This window comes from Epinephelus moara, chromosome 6 (genome assembly GCF_006386435.1).
Source record: "Epinephelus moara isolate mb chromosome 6, YSFRI_EMoa_1.0, whole genome shotgun sequence".
Classification (NCBI taxonomy): Eukaryota; Metazoa; Chordata; class Actinopteri; order Perciformes; family Serranidae; genus Epinephelus; species Epinephelus moara.
Window position 1 is genome coordinate 32,631,033 of NC_065511.1, and position 23,057 is coordinate 32,654,089.

General features: G+C 40.8%; 1 protein-coding gene and 1 long non-coding RNA gene across 3 annotated transcripts in view; one reads left to right on the forward strand and one right to left on the reverse strand.

The window, feature by feature from the left end:
- trim46a (tripartite motif containing 46a) overlaps positions 1 to 21,590 on the forward strand; it is a 31,328-nt gene extending 9,738 nt beyond the window's left edge. Inside the window, exons 12-13 of one of the 2 annotated variants that reach the window (XM_050047058.1) lie at positions 800 to 1,208; positions 21,316 to 21,590. In XM_050047058.1, the coding sequence (XP_049903015.1) occupies positions 800 to 1,208; positions 21,316 to 21,327 (421 nt within the window). In that variant the 3' untranslated portion in view covers positions 21,328 to 21,590. Of the gene's footprint in view, positions 1 to 799; positions 2,778 to 21,315 lie in introns of those variants that run through there. The other variant, XM_050047057.1, reaches the window with a different exon arrangement.
- On the reverse strand, positions 13,931 to 21,321 carry LOC126391986 (uncharacterized). Its single transcript, XR_007570139.1, has 2 exons — positions 17,489 to 21,321; positions 13,931 to 15,051 (listed from the first exon to the last, which is right to left on the reverse strand). It is a non-coding gene; the product is annotated as an uncharacterized LOC126391986 (long non-coding RNA).
- Positions 21,591 to 23,057: the final 1,467 nt, after the last annotated feature.

The window sequence follows — 23,057 nt, forward strand, 5'->3', positions numbered from 1 at the left end:
AAAATGCAAGAGGCGTTGCTTTGTTGCCGGCCGTTTTCACCGGTGTGTTAAACACACTTTAGAAAGGAGTGTCCCCAGACTATCAGAAGGCGGAGATCTCTGATTGTCTGGTGGCGAGACTACACTATCCCCACTGAAAACACTGCAATGTCTCAGTGAAAACAATTGGTGTTTGTGGCACTATCCAAGCTGGAAATGTCCAGATGTCTTGGTAAAAACAACTGGTTTTTGTGGCAGTATCCCACCTGCAAACACAGAAATGTCTTGATAAAATGCAGCTGGTTTCATGGCACTATCACTGCAGGAAACACAGTCATGTCTCAGTTGAAAGCAGCTGCTTTTAGTTGCATTATCCCAGTAGTAAACACAACAATTCCTTGGTAAAAACCAACCATTTTTTATGGCACTATCCCTGATGGAAACACAGTGACGAGTTGCTAAAAAACACCCATGTTTGGTGGCTAAATGTTACTAGAACTGTGGAGATATAGCTAAAAAGCAACTGGTTTTGTTGTTTGTCTCAAACAGTGGTCTGTAGTTGTCTGCAGCTTGGCAGGTATCTCACCAGATGTCACACCATCCTCCACCCACTCTTCAATTTGATCCATTGTTGATTGAAAATATTGATTAGTGCAGCTTTAAAAAAACATGTTTATTTTATTGCTATTGAGGTTTAAAACTAGCGTTGCAGTCAAAGCATTTCACACCTCCAGGTCCTACTAACATCAGATACATTTCCCTCCTTTGCTGTTTTTCGTTTGCACACCTTGATTTTCTCCTCCCCTCTGCCTACACCTAGCTGCGACCCAGACAGCGGCCATGACAGTGGGGCAGAGGACGGCCAGGACGCTCCACCCTTCTGTTTCCTCACAATGGGCATGGGCAAGATCCTTCTTCCTCAAGGACATGGTCACACTCAGAGCCAGGCGGACAGCCAGAGCCAGGGGGCAATGCACTCCCACAGTAGCAGCCATAGCAACATGCCTCACCCTCACACTGCTCCTCTGCCACCCCGACTGGGAGTGTGTCTGGACTGTGACAAAGGACGCGTCACCTTCTATGATGCCCACTCGTTGCGGATCCTGTGGGAGGGACACATAGACTGTTCGGCTCCTGTGTGCCCGGCCTTCTGCTTCATCGGTGGAGGGGCCCTGCAGCTGCAGGACCTTGTGGCCAATCGGAGCATTGAGGAACCGCCACCTCGGAGGGTAACTATCCAAACACGTGCGACGAATCTCAGCAAATAAGTTGCGGTGTGACAGCAGTTTATGGGCACAGTTCACTGAGGGATCAAAGTTTTTCTCATGTCTGTAAAAGGTGGTTTGACTTCAGTTGATGATTAATTGCCTTGTTCCTGTAAAACTTTGACATTTGACTGAACTGTCACTGCTGACTATGGTTCCATGTTTCTTCTCAGTGTGATCACAGAGATCTGAATATAAATATCCGATGTTCTTTTGCATTTGCACTTGGCCTGAATATCAAATCTCTTTTTTCGCTTTTTGTTTTTCCTGCTTTCTTTCCTCTGGGTTTTGCAATGCTCCTATGGACATTACGGCTGACGCGATTTTAGACTATGCAGAATTCTGTTCGTGACACACCTTTATAACAGGTTTAAAAAAAAACTGTTTGCAATGTTAGAAAAAAATCTGCCCTCCTTTTACACTTGTCTTTATTTGTCCCAGAACATGACTGGACAACAAGAGTCGCATGCAAGTGTAACTAGGATTCATAACTTACGTATATGCAGGTAACTGTCACCTTGTAAGAGCACCTCAGATGTACTGTATGTCTAATTTTATATCTTCATTTTTTATGTAGCCTCAACAGATGTTAACGACGTGTATATAATTCAGAATTAGAGAATGTGGATATTCTTCAGTTGTTGAATCATAAAAGTTCTGCTGGCTCACGTCAGGATCACATGTCTCGGTGTATAAACAGTCCCAGGAGGTATTTTATATAGTCGCTGTTTTGCATTTCAAAAAAGGCTCGTGTGGCATTTCGGCTGGGTAAACACACTCACAGTTGCCTCGATGTTTTCAGAAGAGATATCAAAGTAAAAAACGGTCCTGAAGAATACTGTTCTCATAATGCTGTTTGACTTAACGTGAATACATTTCAGTGTTTTACATTTTGACAGACGTTAAAAAAGCTGATGGCCTACTTGTCCAGTATTAAACTGTGGTGTTTGAGTAATTTGCACATACATATTAATGATGAGACGTTAAAGGAAGTGGGTGGATGAAGTAGCCTGATGAGAAAAGGTCTATTTTATGAGCTCTGGTTGACTTTAACGTTGTTTTTCCCACTGCGACTGACAGTAGCTCATTTACCTATCAGCTGATTCAGAGTTATGCTAGGGGAATGTAAGAGCCCAGTGATGTATCATGTCAGTGCAAAAGATTGTCTATATTGTAATATTTTCAAATCAACTGGCTCCGACTGTATTTTGATATATGACGTGATTTTCTGGTGTGTGAATGTGTGTGTGAACTCTGGCTGTGACTCTCATGCTCACTGTGTGTCCCGTCTTGAACGACGTGTTTAGACTCCTCTACTTGTGTTACAGCACAGCACTTGAATGACTTTAGACTGTAGCATCCTGGAAAGTCAGAATCTCTTCATTTAGACTTCGCCTTGGCTGGCAGAATGTTTCTATCATGTCATGAGAAAAACAATAAATGACTGATAACTGGAACACGGAGTCCCTTTGTGTCAGATGACGACCAGTAAACACTGTGGATGCTGTCGAAAACAGAGCAACTGCCTCACTCTAATACTTCCTGTGTTACAGTTGAAGGAGCAGTGTGTAGGATTCAGTGGTATGTAGCAGCGAGGATTGCAGATTGCAACCAGCTGAAACTTCTCCCAGTTAGAATCCCTTCAGTGTTCATGGTTCAGGAGGTTTTTACCAGGAGCTGAATTATCCATGCAGGTCTCTTCCTCTCCAAAACAAACAGATCAGAGGCCTGTACTATGGAGTTAGGGAGGTAACTTAAGGGTTAACTCTGGGTTTTCAGTAAGTGGGTTCTCTTTTTACCGGGATAAATCACTGTGGTAACTTATGCTGACCAGCTAACCAGCTCTGGAGCAGGTTATGTTCATGGTGTCAGATCACAGCCTGTCAACACCCTGACCTCTGACCATTCAGATCACTGTAGAAAAGAGGACGAAAGCCCAGAGTCTCAGGTTAAAACAAGAGTAGCCTTTATATTGTTATAGGTCAGTAGAAATAGTAGGTCATTTCATTGTTTCAGGGCTCTTTTTAAAACAGAGCTTTTAACAAACAGATCGTTTACAACACTGAATACATGATTTTAGCCGTTTTTTAACCTATGCAAAGTTTATATTAGTCCACAGTGACAGTGTTGCTGTTATACACTTTGCATCACTGCAGCTCAAAATAACGTGAGACACCTGTGTCATGAGAACTAGGAAAAAAATACATTATTTTATTAGTAAAATAATCCACACTGTTAATTGGCTCCCGTTATTATACACCCAACATTCTGATAGGATAGACCTCATTAACTAGGCTACTTTTCCACCCTTCACGTCAGTAGCAGAAACAGTCTGGCATTACTTTAAAGTGTTTAATGTGACATCTTCATCATCAGCCAAATAAGTAGCAATACTACTTATACTAATAAATACTCTATACTAAGGTCAGGTATAGTCTAGTGATACCTACACCTGATTTAAGTCTCGGCCGACGTGGATTTTTGGATAGTATTTTCCATATTTCTGCATTTCCGTTATAGGAACACAGATTTTCATACCTTTCATCTTATATGAGGTAGCTGACTTCATTAATGGTTTTGATGATGTCACTCTTAATTAACACCCCCGCCACCCCCTGAACTAGTTGATACCCAGCTTTGTAGTACCAGTTATCCACACCGCCAATGTTAGGGTTAGTCAAGCCAGATAACGGAAAGAGCATCATAGTACAGGCCTCAGGTGATTAAAACCAGTAAAAACACAAAATAAAGCAGTTTCACATTACAAATCAGTGTTTCTCCAAAGCAGTTTGGCTCATCACTGATAGGCCACTAGCCTACTGATCACTGATAGGCCTGTGCTCAATTTAAAATCCAGATGTTCAGGAGGTTTTTACCAGGAGCCGAAAAGGTGCTTACTACGGTCGCTGGCAAGTAAATGTGAATGGCCCTATCTAGAGCCAGTGTTTGGCTCTTCTGGTCCCTTCTGGGCTACTGTAGAAACATGGTGGATTCTGTGAACAAGGGTCCGCTCCCGATATAGATATTAACAGCTCATTCAAGGGTAAAGAAAACACACAGAATCTTATTTTCAGGTGATTATACACAAACACACACACACACACACACACACACACACACACGCACACGTATTATATTCCATTTCTGCCAATATATCCCCCTTCATCCTACACACTGGACCTTTAAGACAGAAACCTTTTCTTCAGTGTATGGCTCCCTAGTTTGTATCTCCGACAGGCTTTTAATTTGAATCAGAGGACTCTCTTGGTTGTAAACTTCATGTATTTTCATCGCCGCCTGTCATTTTCCCGCCCTGCAGCCAAAGTGATAAACATGTTTTTAGACAAATACAACAGTCAGTGTGCTATAAAGCTGTCAACGTTCTGATTGACAGTAAACAGCAGCACACTAGAGGGGATTAATGAAAACAGACTCTCTTTGTCTAAATGTCATGGCAAAGCTCTCTATGAGTGCGTGGGGCACGCCTGCATGTAAGGGCAAGCGTGCTCTTAATCGCTCGAGTGTGCAAGATCTGTATGAACAGGTAAAACGGATCTTTTGTGCCACAGTTTTTTTGATATAATCAACCTATTTTTGTGCAGAGCCAAGACACACCTCAGGACATCTGATACCAAATGGCAGCAACAGAGAGAGGCACGCTAAGAGCCCATAAAGTGTGTTATAGATGTGAGCAGGAGACAAGGTGAGAGATGGGGGGCGGTTCAGCAGGTGAGCCAGTTGGACTGGTAGAAGCAGAACATTGTTTTAACGGGTTATCATCACCCAGACAGAGTGACGAATAGGGACAAAGGTGAAGCAGTGAAGTAGTCGTTGAATATTGTGTAACACTGGAATGGTTGTGCATTGGTCATGGTATTTTTGTCTGCTGCAGGAGTATGCAGTAATAAAAACACACCATTAGGGGGCGACATTGCTCGTGCTTTGCTGATTTCCTCTGCCCTCTGAATCAGAGTTAGTCAGCAACAGGTGCATGATGCGTCAACACCGACTTGTCTGGTCACAAATCTGTGATGACAGGTCAGATATAAGTTAAAAGCTTCAGCTTCTGTCTGGTTCGTCTGCTGAGCCAGTATTTGCTATTCATTGTGTTACACCTGGGAGAATATTTCTCTACTTCTCTTTATTCTTCTCTCCATTTTCCCCCCATTTTTGTACCTGTTTGATTGTTAGTGACAATGCGTATAAACCAGCAGTTAAAATACATGTGCTACAATTAACCAAGATTGACAAATTTACATCTGCGGTCCCCTGATAGAACGCACCTGGAAAGTTCTGGGAAGTGTCACATCTAATTACACTTAGATACACTGCATTTATACCACACAAACAAACAAGACATAATAAAACAGAAAGAGGAAGAAAAACTCCCTCACAGAGCTGCATTAATACCAAACTGGTATACAGGCGTTAAAAAAAAAGCATCTTTCCTGAGGTGTTTTCTATGTCTAGTCCTGTTTCCAGCTCCTCTGGGCTTTCGTGGTTGCCTCATTTCTTAGCTACAGCTCAGATTAGTTTATACTTGTTTACCTGACAGAGCTCCGCCCCCACAAAAGTTAGCTAGTTAGTTTGTGTGCTTTTGCACGCAAGCACATGGGTGTGAATTCACCTGAATTTCCAATTGAAATTGTGAAACATCCTTGTTCTTGAAGGTTGATTTAACAGAGGAGGTGAATAATTTTCTGATGATTGAAAAAAAAAAGGATGAATAAGCAACTAAACTAGAGTATTTAGCAACAATGGAGAAAACCTGGTACTTTAGAATTTCAGAGGAATACAGATGAAAAGATATTTTAACTGCCCTGTCTCTTACGTAAACATTTAGATTATAAATATATAATATATATATATATATATATGATACATTTAGTCACTGGCTACGGTTGCCTGTACTGAGTCATTACCTGCAATGTAACTACTGTGTTTGAACACCCAATGAAGCTTTGTTTCATGTGTTGAAGTTGACCCAAACAAAACCGCTGAGCGCCATGCAGAATAAGTTCAACATGCAAAGAGATGTAGCGAACTTCCAAATGTGCAAACAGTGCAGGAAGCTGCAGAAATGTTTGCTAATGCAAGCACAGACTCCAAGTCCCCTGAACAGCTGTGTCTCCTGTCTTTCCTCAGCACCTCTGTACATCACAGCAGACGTGTATGTCCTGCACACACACACACAGACACACACACTTCTGCCTCCGAGCCCCCGAGTAACTTTACAAGTTCCAACTATGATCTACACCTCTTCCAAAAGAAAACAAGTCTGTAAAACTGTCAAACAAAATGGATCTCCGCCATTCGCAGAGCTTCGTGAAACATGAACACACATACGCCCATGCAGTCAAATCCATATCCACTTTACATGGTTGCCACTCAGAAACACCTCCAAATCCACCTTTACACACAAACACACTCGGGGCTGCCACACATGTGTATTCTGGACGGATGCCAAAGTGAGAGAGCATGCTCAGACAGGACCAAAGCCCCTCGGGCTCTGTGAGTATTAATGTAAAAGTGTGTGTCATTTTTAGACTGGAAAAACATTAACCCTCCATTAAGTCCTTAACTGTACTGAACCACCTGTTGGGCTTGAGTTTTGATGGTATTCTCCTCAACTAGGATCTGCTTTGTGTTTGCGTTCACTATGCAAGTATTAGACGTGATTTAAACCAGGTACATTTGTGAGTTTAATGCAAATGTGTTCAACTTTTGATGCTAAATGAAACTTTGTGCTTGACACATGTAACGTTGTCGTTGGGTCCAGTGGTGTTGAGCACAGATATTGAATCCCGGATAGGAGGATACCTGACAAACGATTTATATCAAAGGTGAAATGTTTTTTGTGCTGACAGTGTTTTGGTCCACAGCCCATCCTCTGACAGTTTAATGACTAGCTGTCCACATATCACTTCACTCACTGTTCTCATTCTGGAGGGCTGCAGAAGCAGAGGGAGGGAGGAGGAAGAGGAAGGAGGAGGAATCTGGGAGACAGGACTTACAGGACAACACCATATAACCCTGAAGACACACCAGAGGGCTGCCTGTATATCTATTTCCGTACGGAGCAAAGGTCTTACAGCGCCAACTGGTAACAGTAAAAGAGCTGAAGAGTCACATTTTTATGCACATGTGATTGTGTTTATGAGAAAAAGGAAGGTGGTCTTTGCGTGTTACTTACGTTGCACGCAGCCCCTCAGCTGTGCAGCCACCAGCCTCTGAGGGGAAAAATGCTGATTACAAAATCAAAACAAAGGTGGAGAAGCTGGTGAAAGTGGGAATAGGAAGCCACTTGCTACTCCCTGCACACATGGCTCCCCATAAATACCTACCCTACAGCAGTGAATGCATCTACAAACAAGGCCGCGCACACATATACATGTACACCAATAAAAAGCTGTAACAGAAAGCCTCGGTGTGAATGCTAATAGGGGACTTTTATGTGTAGTCGGTGAGTGAAATCTGCTGCACAACAAGAGCGAGGAAAAGCTTGTGTCGCTCCACTCTGCTCCGCTTTTAAAATCTATATAAATCTTACACTGGCTGACAGCTTCACAAGACAGACCTGATTATCACTGCAGATGATCTGAGTGTACAGAACATCAGCTGTGTGGCTATTTCATAAATGCGGGACTGCGAGACCACCAAGTCATTTTACTGGAATGAAAGGTGACAGAGGAGAGTGATAAATTGAGACAGAGAGGGTGTAAGAAGATACGAGTAAGAGATATGATTTGGGAACAGTAAAACACAAGAAGGAAAGAAGGAATGATGTGACACTGTGTGCGAAGATGAGCTGACCATGGGAATAATTAGATAAACAAGTCGGCTGGGAGGGGTGAGGGGCTGACAGGAAAACTGAGAGAAGCACATTCCTTCCTTCCCTCTTGTTCTCTTCAAAACAGCAGCTGGGACAGGTGTGTTTTTACTGATGGTAGAAAGTGCACAGGCTGCTGACTGCCCCCCAGTGTGCTGTGTGTATGCTGTGTGTTTATATGCTGAGTGTGCACACTGTCTGGCTGCAGACTGCATGTTAGCAGAGACTTTGTTGTGTGTAATTAACGGAGGGGAAACAAAACCCATAGATCAGAATTCGCCCATAATGACAAAAATAGACATCTGAATGCACACATGGTGTTTGTGGGGGGGAGAGACTGTGGGAGTGGCTCTCTAAAGAGACAACTTACTGTACATACAATGTGTGTATGATTTAAGGATGTGTGCAAAAGCGCAAGAGTCAGCTTGTGTGTGTTGTTTAAGGAGACAGTCTCTACTTCAGGAAACAGAGGGATCCTGTTTGTGAGTTGTACTCATTGTTCAGCTGATTAACCCCCTCATCACCCCCTACTCCTCCACACACATTCATATACAAAACATAGGCTCCATGTCGCTGTTTGGCTGTCGAACAAAGACATGTACACACTATCGTAAGGACCATGCTTTGATTTCCTGCCTGTAATAAAGCCATAGATTGTAATGAGGGGTGTGGGCAGCCAGTCTAGCTGACTCCATGCATTGTCCCTCCAACCTCATTGATGTCTCTTTTTTTTAACCAGAATAATGGACAACATCCAATACGCCCTTATCTTCTCCTGGACTCATCGTTTACTCATTTTTCCTGCCGCTAAACTTCCCTCCACCTTCCTTTTCCTCCTAAATGACTAATTCCTATTCAAAAGGCTCCCACATTATCCGAGCTGTTTATCAGACCTGATGAGTCTGACTCACTCGTCTGCACTCGCTCGTCTGCAATATCCTGCCCACGTTTTTTAGTCTTTTTTCTTTCTACTGAACTTTTGTCATGTTATAACTTTATGACAGAACAAGCCAAATCCATATTCTCCTTGTTCTTGTGCCAAATTTTACTTTTTTCTTTTCTTATACGCCCTTCTCTTCTGTTGTCTTACGGCCTACTCAGACTCAGACACAGATGGGTTGACAGTGTCAGTCAGTGGGTAGTTCAGCTGCAGAGTTTCAGACTGAAATGTCTCAAGGAGTAATGGATAGATTGAAATGACATTTTGTACACATTCACAGTCCTCAGATGATGTATTCTACCCACTTCTCTGACTTTACCTCTAGCACTATGAGGTTCACATGTGTGGTTCAGAGCAGGGGCCAGCAACCTATACTATCAGAAGAGTCATTTTTTATTATGAAAAAGAAAATACATCTGGACCTGGAAAACATATTTGCGCCTTATAATGAAGTTAACACAGCCTATTCAGTCTAAATTTGCCTATAAACATTACTAAAAAGTCTAAGTTAGCATTCATTATTATGTTTTGTTTGTTTTAGAACAAGATGGCAACTCTGCAGTGGGTTATTTATGATCATTTAATAGTTTAACTTTGCAGTGTTGGTGGTGAAAGCAAACAAATCCATTGCTAGCCTAGCTGGGAGGCTCAAGACTAGGCACTGCTATTGAGGTTTGGCAAAATTTAGAGGAAAAGGTGCCAGGCAAAAGGTGTATGACGCACATTTTCAGTTGATGGAATGTTAAAACTTCTTGTTTTCAATGTGATAGATAGGCTACACATTTTTACAGTTGGAGAATGTAAGAATCACTTAAGATCCACAACAATAACTAAAATTAAAATGTTCAAAAATAACCATTATACTTTTCCATATAATATTTTATCAAAGTCCCAAGGAGTCACTGGAGAGTGGCTAAAGAGGAGCTGCAGGTTCCCTAATGCTGGTTTACAGGAAAATGTCCCAACAACTGTTTAATGACTTGCCATAAAATTGGTTAAAGGTCCAGTGTCTAGGATTTGGCGGCATCTATTGGAAGAAATGTAATATAAAATTTGTAGCTGTTTGCAGTTATAATCAGCTGACATTAAGAATTGTGTTTTTGTTACCTTAGAATGAGCTGTTTATATCTACATACTGAGCAGGTCCGCTCTCACAGAGTCCGCCATGTTGTTCTACAGTAACACAGAATTGACAAACCAAACACTCGCTCTAGAAAGGGCCATTCACATTTTGCCCCACGGTACTCCAACATGATTGGCACACAGGAGAAGTTTTAGTTCTGCAACTTAACCCTGATGCCACTAAATCCTGCACATTGTTGTCTTCACTTTGCTGATCTCCCAGCCTTTTCTCAAACACCACCATCAAGTCAAAATTTTAATGTGTCCAGTATTTTAATGTGACAAAACACCTGATAATCTATTTCACATCAACTTTACAATGTTGAGCGCTAACTAGCACATCTTAGCATGCTAAGGTGCTAAATTATAACCTTTTAAGCATCTAGGTAAAATCACTATTTTACCTAACCTACTGTAATGATGTGTGATTGAACCCAAATGCAGCACTCATTGACAGCTGGTAATGACCTTTATTTATACACAAGATAGCAGGAACATGAGCTGAAAGTACTTTCGTCTGGCTCAGAACCCACACAGTCTCTGGGTTCAGGGTCCAAGTCCTTGGATCTGAACAGTTCAGTCCGACAGCAGGCAGAGATAACAAGCAGGTAGGAACCCTCATGCTGAAACGTTGTGGCAAGAAAACACCACACAGCCACAGGCAGACGGAAACTAAAGAAACTCGTGGTCGGGGACAGAAGGCTGGTGAGTTTACTGGAAACAGACGACGTAGACAGGGAGGGTCAGTAACAGAAGATCAGGCCGGTAAGCAGTGCTAGAAAGTCTTGCATGAGGTTGAAGAACACTCTGGCACTGAAGGAAAGGCTGCTTATATGCAGGGAGTGCTGATGAGGAGCAGCAGTGTGCACAGGTGAGTTGTCTTGATGAGGGGGGCGTGGCTGGCAGGTAGAGCGGGAAAACTAAGGGAGAGCAGGGGAGCAGAATGCAGGACACCTACAGCCCATATTGTAATTCACAATGAAAATAAATGGAGTCATACTGGGACTTTTTTTTTTTACTCTCAATGTAAATAAGGTGCCAGAGTGCATTAAAAAAGCATCAAGTGCCACAGGAGGATCGGGGTCCAGGCTAACCCCTGAATGTCCTTAAATCCTAGAAAAGCCCCCGTGTGGGGCTGCTGCAACTGGATTTGCCTTGTTTATTCATTTTATCAGATAAATATTACTAATGTTTGTTTATAGAGCGCTCCAGGAATGACTCCTTAAACTTGGAAATGAGTTTGCATTTTAGCACTCCCGGTTCTTTCGCCTAAAAGTCAGTGGGTTTTTCTTTCAGAAGCCTGAAATTAAGTCTGTGGTAAGAACAAGCTTAAGAGACTTTTTGTTCTAAGACACAAAATACGTCAGTAAATACCCCACTTGTGAATTTTCCTATTCGGATGGGATTAGTTTAACATGGAGACGTGGGGTAAAGTAATTATTACCAGGGATTTTAGTCCTGTCCAAACGCGCCATGTCTGTAATCATTACGGATAATGTCAGTAAAAATTCCGGTGACTTTTACCTTCTGTAAAATGGTTCGGAGAAAATATCTTGGGTAATATTAATTGATCCTCTGTAAAAATGTATGTAAATATTTCGTCACGTCCTGTTTACAACCATATTTCTGTGTTTACAAGTAGTTTTCCGCATTTTTTCGATGATGGAGGCACTTGAAGAAGCATTCGGTGTTGACGGCAGTTGTGATAGTGGACATTCTTTTTTTTTTTCTTTTTTTTTTGTGACCAACTTTTTGTTATTTTTTAGTTGTTTTTTCCCCAGGGAGGTAGATAAACAATAATGAAAGAAAAGAACAAAACATTACCATATTTTACGCTCAGAGCATTCACATTCTATTTGTCACACTGGAAGAAATGTTCACTGGTATTCTTAAACTAAAGAAAAAAAGAAAAGAAAATTGATAACATCCAATTAGGAAACAAAGACAGAGCAGACAAAACAATCCTACCTGTCTTAATATGTAAACAGTACCAACATACATAAGTTTAAGTTTTAAGTTTATTTACTTTATTAATCCCCCTGAGGGGAAATTCAATGTTTTCACTCTTGCTTGTCAATTACACACAGGTCCGAAAGACACACATGCACAAACAGGACCTATACATGCACAAAGTGGGCGAGATGTCAGAGTGAGGGGGCTGCCCTTGGTGAGGCGCCCCGAGCGGTTGGGGGGTTCGGTGCCTTGCTCAAGTGCACCTCGGCGGTGTCCAGGAGGTGAACTGGCGCCTCTCAAGCCACCAGTCCACGCTCCATATTTGGTCCGGACGGGGACTCGAGCAGGCGACCCTCCGGTTCCCAACCCAGGTCCCTATGGACTGAGCTACTGCCCCCCCCCTACATATTGCATATACAACCAGCGAAACAAGATGATTATGTCAAGGTAAAGATCAAGATCCCCCCCCCCAAGATATTTCATATTGGGCTAATCATTAATCATTATTATCCTTCAGCTTCAGCATACAGGAAGCAACGTGGCACGCACATGCCAACAGGGGGGTGACGCCAGGGTGCAAACCAAGTTACCACTCCCATCTCTGGTAGAATTACGGCGGTTTCTTGTCCCGTGCGAATCGGGCATTTATATTACAGACATCCTGTAGTAAACTGACATCAGTCCACATCCCTATGTAAAACTAATCCCGTCCGAATAGTCCTTTAAAAAGTCAGTTGCTAACATATGGCTAAATAACAGAACATCATCATCATGCCAGATGCAGTTTTGCAGCTTCATTGTGGTAGGGAGGTTAATTCATGCGATCGTGGTGTAGTTTGTTGATAGCCTAATGTTACAGCTTTTACCTCCTGCACCTGCATTTAGGCTTATACAATCATTAAAGTGGAGTGCATTTATGAGGATTATCTTGCTAAACAAAACAGCTAAGTATCATAAATGTTTCTTTGCCACAGAGTTTTTTCTCTGCAATAAATCAAAATCCAATGGAAAAAATCCCAAAGGCTTTTGTCGAGGGAACCAGGGTGATGCTAACTTCAGTGTCAGCCTACAGAAAAACGTCATCCCTGGAGCACTCTACCAACTGGCCCTTAGCCTCTTGTCATTTTGCAAAAAAGTCCCTGGGCAAAGCAAGCTGAGTATCCCCCTTATGTTACTAAACTTTTGTTATGCTACAACAGACTTTGAATACTTTTCTTCTTGTCCCAGGTTTTCGGGTGTCCTACCTGTCTCATTTCTACATTCTTCCCCTCTCCCTCCTCGTCTCCTGCTCAAATGTTTCCCTTTCTCTTTCTTGTTCCCTCTTTCAACTGCAGCTCATTTATCTCCCACCTCCAGTCCTCACCGCTAAGCTTTTTCTACATAACACTCAACTCTAGCACAATACAGTGTTGTGTCTGTGTGCTCTCTGTCAGGGGCAGGCTCTTTGAGCTCAGGAAGAGAGGCCAATGTAACACACACACACGGGATGAGAACCTCTGGCGTGGCCTTTCCCACCACTGCCCTCTCTATATCAACACACTGACACAAACAAGCTCTTTCGCACTGCTGCACCATCAAACAGGCTTTTGTCTCTTCTTGCACAACCACTCCAAACACACACACACACACACACACACACACACACACACGCTTATCTCCACACATCTGCATGTACGCGCTCATTACTGCATCCAAAACAAAACCTCCAGCGCAACTACGGCACAAATCTTCCTACTTCAAAGGGTCAAGTGCAGCTTTCTCACTTTGCTTAGCCAAAAAAATCCTTCATGTTCACCATGTTTACAACTTCACCAACAATCAGCGAATAAAAGTCATTAATGGTTGTGGTAAAAATGTATTTTTTATTCAATGATCTTACATCCTTCAGAAGTGAGTGACTCAGCACTGACACTCAGCTGTTTCATTCGCATAGCACACGTCCTTATTTCAGAAAATAATGAGGAGACAAGCGACACTCTATTACCCAACCAGCCACCAGAAAAATAAACATCATTCGTTCTTATAAACAAATCCTGTGGTGTTAATATCGTCTTTCATCACATTTAATCTCTTACACAATTTCTTACAAAAAATAGCATTAACAATATAAGTAGATGATATTTAATCTCAGACATGAGCCAGCATACACATTCTGTACCAAAAGGACGTAAAATATATTGTAAACAATTTCTGAACAAATATGACTCACTGCCACAGATATGACTCAATATTCTATCTGCACAGTATGAGTGCCAACTCTAAAGGGGATATGAAATCATCTGTGCCTCACCAGGGAAAAATATGAAACTATTTACTACATTATTCCATACATGAGTACCAGGGAAGAGATCGACTATATGCGATATTAAAAATAGCAGCCAGCAAGTTACAACTTACATAAAATCTTTGGCTAGTATGAGGTGAGGACGGTTCAATCCGACTCACTGGATTACAAACAGACTGCGAGTCTCCTGACTTTTTGGTAGATCAGTAACTGCCATTAATCTGTAATGGCAAACAGGATCTAACAGAAGGCACTTGAAGGACACGGAGAGGAAACACAGGTCACAGGTTTAACAAATAGCTGCAGACAGAAAATAGTTGAATCAAAGACTTTTTTTTTTTTCACTCTACTTAATAACTTATAAACCCCCCCTGGACATGATGACACACGACATTGTCTCCACGTCATCAGTGGTGCCGTTTGTTTCTCTCCACTGTCTCTCTGTATGATCAAAAGTACAAGACAGGTGATGGGAGATCTTCGCAGCAGCCCTCCACAGTGTCAACAGATGTGTCATCTTTTTTCATACCCCCCCCCCCCCCCACCCCCACCCCACCCCACCCTCATATCCTCATATCTGCATAGATTTATAGGACGGCGAGCTCTGATTGACAGACGCAAATCTCCGAAACAGATAAAATCTGATGAGGCTGGTGAAGATCCCAGGTGTGTTTGGAACCTGGAATAAACACAAACAGTAAGAAGAATTAAGGATAATAGCTTGGAAATAGGCACGTTTTTAGATTTAACTTATCATTGTGACGTAAATGTTGATTGCACAATGTGACAGCTATAGAATAATGCAGATGTGGCCATACTACAACCCCGCAGCCTTGCGGGCCAATTTTTAAAAGTTAACTTTCATCTCAAACAACTGCTACAAGCAAGCCCTGTCATTGCACTTCTTAATTTCAACATGAGATGTCCCAGCTTCCCCTGCAATGATTGATTAGCAGTCGTTAAGTAAGGGATAATGTATAGTGAGCCGGTGACAGTTGAAAAATAACTCCCAGCGGGGCATTCCCCTGTCGGGAGTTATTTTTCAACTGTCACTGGCTCACTATACATTATCCCGCTTAGAACATGGCTTACTACTAAAATATAGAAATAAAATATAGAGATAAATATTTTTTAATAAATTTGACAGGACAATTTGGGTTTTGTGGCTCTCCAAATATGCATCCTCTGTAAATTTGTTTGCATGGATCTCTGGGATCTTTGTGATTTTTCGTTTCAGGGTTGTCGGAAAGGGTAAGATACTCCACTCCATTTTCATCCGTCTTCAGCTTTAACGCATCCCTCGTCAGGTCACGCTTCCCCTCTTTTTACCAGCCCGCTGGCTGTGGTTGGTGACAGCGCTGCCAATGACCTGATGAGCAGTAAGTCTGAGGCTTAGATGAAAATGCTGCATTTTGCCACTCTGATCCTATTTGGCCTGTGTGGACTAACGTTAACTGATTTTGATGCTCCTCAGTCTAAGGCTGTTGCTATGGCGTCCCTAGGAACGGAGCAGCAGAGCAGCGGTGATACCTCAAGAAATAAACACTGCAGAATTTTGTTGATTGACCAAGTATTTAAGAGTGCCATGTTCTAAAAGCATTTAACTAAGTAAACATGGCGGCGGACCTGAAAACATGGAAGATGGGAAGTAGCCTACTTTGTGTACTATATTGGCCCACCAATAAATGATTGTAATGTCAAACTTTAACCTATTTACTGAGTTGTGTAGTAATCTTGATAGAAAATCAATTTTCTACAACTAACGGTCTTTTCTGGTCTCGAAACACAGATTTTTTTGCTGTGTGAGTGGTTGATAAAGATGCATTTACTATCGTCTGGCCCGTGACTCCTTATATTTTTCGATATATGGCCCACAATCAAAAAAGTTTGGCCACCCCTGGAATAATGACACATCAGCATTTAGACTGGTTCCCTGAGTCTTCCTTTCCAGCCAGACCATGCTGAAACATCTTTCTATGCAACAACAGGGGGTTAAATTCCAGGAATGTCATGTCTTTGACACTCTACACCCACCATCTGAGAACCCTGTCAACTCATGGACGGACTATAGACTATGACTTGAAAGGCTTTTCATAATGTCCCTCTGCTTCTTGGATATTTAGATAAAGTTGTTTTTGATGTTCATTTTGAGCTTATGTCTTAACTTTTGCTATTTAAATATATTTAATCCTTTTGTGTTTTAATATTTCTGAATATGGCGAGACTCTAAAAGGCATGTTAAACTGATATGTGGTATGATATATAGTGGCTACTGGCATTTGTTTTGAAGTAATTTGATTGGCTGTAGCTTCTGTCATTGTTTTTTGTGTTGAAGGCCTCTTCATTGTGTTTTAGTTACCCTTATGATGTAGCATGATTATCTTATCATGACCAGTTGTGTAATTAGGGTGTGGCCTATTTAAGAGATGTGTCAGACTATGATTCACTTGCGCCGGAACGGGTGGCAATGATAATCACAGAAGAGGACACCACAGGCTCTACTATCATGAACCAAGCGGCGCGGCCAGATCACAGTCAGGTGCGCATGACCAAGTGCATCAGGAGCGTGCCAAACACACCTGTGGTAATTAGAGAGTTATAAGCAGAGCGAGAAGTTTTAAAAGATTCACAATTTTTCATAGAGCTTGTTTTAACAGTTTTAAATGCGCCTCTAACATGGCTGTTAATGCAGAAGAAACTGTGCAGAATAATTCATCAATATGGCATGTCTGATGCACACACAAGTACAGGGGGGGGGTCTGTGGTTATTTTACAACAGCCTCATGCTGGTTGCACTAAATGTAAGCAGTGGATCTGCCGTGTGTAATTGCTGTTCAACAGCGCGCAACATCACTCCAGTTAGAGACTGGAGACGGAACACATACCTGCTGCCTTCAGATGGCTGTAAAGAGAGTAACCAGTGTAAAGGAGAAACCTTCAATGTATAATACCAAGGTGCACCAGAGAACATGAGTGTTATATTTACTATATATATAGCTATGACTACCAAAATCACTTTGAAATGATAGGGGGGGAAAGGTAAAAAAAATAACCTGTTATCACTTTAAGAAACACTACTGAAGCTGTGATTCAGGTGCATATTCACTGTGTCCTACCACAATATAGTAGTCATTCAGCTGCAGGCCATACAGGACCCAGGAGGTTGACGTGAAGAAGGTCGCTACAGTTAGAGGGAAGGACAAGCACTGCACATCACCACTGCGCACTATCTTTACCTAAAGGGAAGAGAGAAAGAGGACAGCAATAGTCAGCCAACAAAGTTTTTTACACTTAAAATGGATCAATTCACTATGTTTGACGTGAAAGGTCATTTGCAGTGACCAGCAAACAATAATTACCAACTGTGCAGTTTCACCCAGCTGTACGGAGTGTTTCTGCATCTATCAGTTCAATGTTTTGGTTTCACATCTGGTAGCTTCATTGTTTTGGTTCACTGCTCTTATCGTCCCTGCTTCCAGCAGAAAAAACTTTGATAACTAACTGTACACTACCTGCTCAGCATCAAACAGCAGACAGACAATGTTAGCAAGTAGCAAGTGACCACAGTGGAGCATTTAGCAGCTAAAGAGCAGCACATTTCCCTCAGGAGTCGGTGGAGACCAAACACAGAGCTAAAAAGAGAGTGAATATGTCAGGTGGCCACAGACACGACTCGAAATGAATGCTTTTGTTGCTGGATGCGTAAATTTGTATTGTAAATTTGCCAAAACAATATGGCTGATAATATGTCAATGTTGTGTTTACAGCTTGTTCCGCTGCCTCCAAGTCACCAATAAATAAATAAATAAATAATGCTGCTTCAATAAAAGCATTATCTGACAATTTCTGTTACCTTCCAAAAATGGCAATTTCACATTCAAACCTTCTTCAAGCAGAGATAAATTTCACTTAAATGTATTTAAAAAATATATATTTAATTACTTTTAAATGTGTTTTGTGTTTGTATTTTGCTGGACAGAAAAAAATAAGATATAATTTGTAACAAAATACCTCAAGAGCTTGTATTTGTCTATTTAAAATACTTATAATCCATTATTTATTATGCCATTTTATTTCCAAATAAAACACATTTTTATCCCCAGATAACTGTAAACAAAAATTCTAAATTTGGAGCCTCCTCCACCTTCCAGATATACCCAAAATTATTTATTTATTACAAGACAGATTTATGGACAGATACTGAGGTTACAAAATGCCTAAAATATAATAATATCAGATTTGAGTTTTTTCAAATTACACATTACTTGTATTTTAATTTAATACATTTGACTGCAAGTATTTGTAATTTGTAACAAGATCTTTTTATGTATTTGTGACCATCTTCTTCATCTTCATTTCTGTCACTTTTTTTTTTATTTCAACACTATAAATTCCTTCCATCAGAGACAGACAGAAATTGTGTGCTATTATCTCTGTATTTAAACAACTGTCATGTCTTTGAATAATAAGTGCCAACATAAAATAATGTAAACTGTAAGGAGGAAACAAAATGTTACCGAGGGGATGAGGCACAAACAGACACAGACGGAGAATAACAGGAAGACACAGATGAGGCAAAGAAAGGCAGGAAACTGACCGAGGGTCATTTGGGGCTGAGAGGCAGATGGAGGGAAGGAGACAAACAGGATAGTAGACGGAGTGTCAAGACGAGATGAGACAAAGAGACAAAAGGAAAGAGAGAGAATAGGGGATTTATGCCGTAACTGGTAAATAGCTGCACGTGCAGCATTGACATGTGGAGATACTTAGACCCTGAACTGAACAGATGCTGCCTGCTGTCTGTGCAGAAGCTCAGCGAGGCATATGGTCAGAAAATCAGACCGAGTGTGCTGTTTACAGTCGCGTTTGGAAGTGAATATTGTCAAGTTTATATGATCTGTGACCCTTGCAGAAAACAGCTTTAACAACACACTCAGTGCTCAGAAATAACACACTGCCTAAACACGTAAATTTGCAGGTTGCATAGTATGCATTTTTTCTATGAGGCTCTGTCTTTTTAAAGGTGAAAGGGCATAAACAAATATTCACAAGTCTTTTTTTCAGCTCTGTAGGTTATTTGCACAACCCAGTGGCATATATTTGCTGCAGTTAGACATGCAAACATCTGTCTTTGACCGGTTTTTCTGGATTTTAATGGGCAGAAAAGCAGCCATGATGACTAGTTCGCATGAATGACTGCCTACAGTTTGAGCTGAGCAGTAACTCACAAACCTCATTGTTTACCCTCTATCACAAGAATTTTTGCATGATGAATAAACAACAAATTATTGTGATAAAAAATATATCTACATTAATTAAATCTCATGACACTAATTAGGGAAACATTACAATAAAATCAAAAGGCGCTGTCTTGCTTGCTATTACCATGCCATGAACATCAATTTGATGTATATTCGGACTGCAACTGGTAAACTGGTGCACGACTCACTGATTAATTAAACTTGCTATTTTTGTTCCACAGAACAAGCTATTAACTGTGATATATGAAATACAGATGAGCATCAAATCGTCATATTTTGAAAGGCTGAAATTAGTTTGGTAATTGATCTGTCTATAGACACGTCAACTAAGCTTCTAACTGTTTCATCACATCTTTATGTCACTTTGATAATGTGCATATTAGCAGCAGTGGTGGAAGAAGTACTTAAGTTTTTACTTTAGCAAAAGTAGCAATACCACAGTGTAGATATACTCTAGATTTTACTTGAGTAAAAGTACTAAAGTATTAGCAATAAAATATACTTAAAGTACCAAAAGTCCAACTACTCATGATGCAGAATGGCCCATTTTATATTAATTACGTATCATATTACTGGATTATAACTATGGATGCATTCATGTGTTCAGAACAAAGGAGTACTTCACACATCTATTTCCAAACAGGTGTGTAGGAGAGGGACGAGCAGAACACAACAGGTAGCTCGGAAATTTTACCCCAAGGACCAAGAGAGATTTGCACTTATCTTACCTATTACAATACACATTTGTTTAACCCTATTTAATCTTAATCTGCAAGTTAACTAGATGTTAAAGTTGTCAAATAAATGTAGTGGAATAAAAAGAACAAAATTTGGTTATTACGTGTAGTGTAGCAGAAAGAAAATGGAAATACTCCAGTAAATGCAAGTCGCTCAAAATTGTACACAAAGAAATATTACCCCATAAAATGATCAATTGTAAAAGCCTCATTTCCACCGAGCAGTACGGTTCAGTTCAGTTTGCTTTTTTTCCGTTTCCACTGTGAAAAGGTTTTGGTGGAACCAATGGAACCGTTCTGTACCGTCCCCATTTTTGGTCCCCCTTCTGTTGGGGTACCTAGCACACAGATCTGGTACTAAAAGGTGGAGCTATGAACACTGCAGTCTGTTGATTGGTCAATAGAGGATGGTCATTCTGCTCAGGGCTGAGTTGTGGCTGGTTTTGAGGCTCATGTAACCACTGTTCATACTGTGGAGAGTTTTACATATACTAGTAAACTGTAACTATAAAATAAAAAGATGTTTTGCTGCCTCTCGCAGCAGCTGGAGTCAGAGGAAAATAAGTCACTGGGCCGACTGCTGGCGACTTTTAATGCATGAGTTGACGCCGTAAATCCATCAAAACACTGTGACGACTTTGACCATTACTTTAGTTTTCATATGACATACACTTTTAGTAATGAGTGGATCTTCAAGTGTTTAAAAATATATGTTAATTTCGACTGGATTATGTGCAATGAAGCTCAGCGTAAATTCAATCAGGAAGACCTTTCTCTGTGCTCACCCTTTCACATTTTCTCCATCCCACTCTCACTACTCCCTCTAATCAGCTGACTAAGGGTGTTCCCTCTTCTAGTTATCCAATCACACTTTGCCACAATATCTCAGCCTATCACAATGCCACTGCAAAATTTTAAATCTGCTCTCTCTTCTGCTGATGCCAGCCATCATTTTAGGCAGAATCTTCACACCCTCCTCCATCCCGGTCACCTGCAGCCATCGTATCCAGAGTCCAGGACAAGCTCTCAAAGAATCATTCCTCCACTTATCCTGATCATCGGCACTTCTCCATCTCATCTTCACCACCTCTACCACCACCAGCGTCTAGACCCCAGGGGGGGTTCCCTATTCGACTATGGATTCATCACCCTCCTTTAATCAAACCATCTCTACGGGGTCTAATCGCCAAAGACTTTCCACATTCTTATTCATACAGTCACATGNTTGTGTCCGGTACTAGTCCATTTGTGTCTTTTTTGGTTGTTTTGTCTGTCTTTGTAGCTATTTTGTGTCTCTTTGTGGTCATTTTCTGTTTTTTTGTTTTTTTGTCATTTTGTTTCTCTCAGCTGTCCTTTTGTGTCCGGTACTAGTCCATTTGTGTCTTTTTTGGTTGTTTTGTCTGTCTTTGTAGCTATTTTGTGTCTCTTTGTGGTCATTTTCTGTTTTTTTGTTTTTTTGTCATTTTGTTTCTCTCAGCTGTCCTTTTGTGTCCGGTACTAGTCCATTTGTGTCTTTTTTGGTTGTTTTGTCTGTCTTTGTAGCTATTTTGTGTCTCTTTGTGGTCATTTTCTGTTTTTTTGTTTTTTTGTCATTTTGTTTCTCTCAGCTGTCCTTTTGTGTCCGGTACTAGTCCATTTGTGTCTTTTTTGGTTGTTTTGTCTGTCTTTGTAGCTATTTTGTGTCTCTTTGTGGTCATTTTCTGTTTTTTTGTTTTTTTGTCATTTTGTTTCTCTCAGCTGTCCTTTTGTGTCCGGTACTAGTCCATTTGTGTCTTTTTTGGTTGTTTTGTCTGTCTTTGTAGCTATTTTGTGTCTCTTTGTGGTCATTTTCTGTTTTTTTGTTTTTTTGTCATTTTGTTTCTCTCAGCTGTCCTTTTGTGTCCGGTACTAGTCCATTTGTGTCTTTTTTGGTTGTTTTGTCTGTCTTTGTAGCTATTTTGTGTCTCTTTGTGGTCATTTTCTGTTTTTTTGTTTTTTTGTCATTTTGTTTCTCTCAGCTGTCCTTTTGTGTCCGGTACTAGTCCATTTGTGTCTTTTTTGGTTGTTTTGTCTGTCTTTGTAGCTATTTTGTGTCTCTTTGTGGTCATTTTCTGTTTTTTTGTTTTTTTGTCATTTTGTTTCTCTCAGCTGTCCTTTTGTGTCCGGTACTAGTCCATTTGTGTCTTTTTTGGTTGTTTTGTCTGTCTTTGTAGCTATTTTGTGTCTCTTTGTGGTCATTTTCTGTTTTTTTGTTTTTTTGTCATTTTGTTTCTCTCAGCTGTCCTTTTGTGTCCGGTACTAGTCCATTTGTGTCTTTTTTGGTTGTTTTGTCTGTCTTTGTAGCTATTTTGTGTCTCTTTGTGGTCATTTTCTGTTTTTTTGTTTTTTTGTCATTTTGTTTCTCTCAGCTGTCCTTTTGTGTCCGGTACTAGTCCATTTGTGTCTTTTTTGGTTGTTTTGTCTGTCTTTGTAGCTATTTTGTGTCTCTTTGTGGTCATTTTCTGTTTTTTTGTTTTTTTGTCATTTTGTTTCTCTCAGCTGTCCTTTTGTGTCCGGTACTAGTCCATTTGTGTCTTTTTTGGTTGTTTTGTCTGTCTTTGTAGCTATTTTGTGTCTCTTTGTGGTCATTTTCTGTTTTTTTGTTTTTTTGTCATTTTGTTTCTCTCAGCTGTCCTTTTGTGTCCGGTACTAGTCCATTTGTGTCTTTT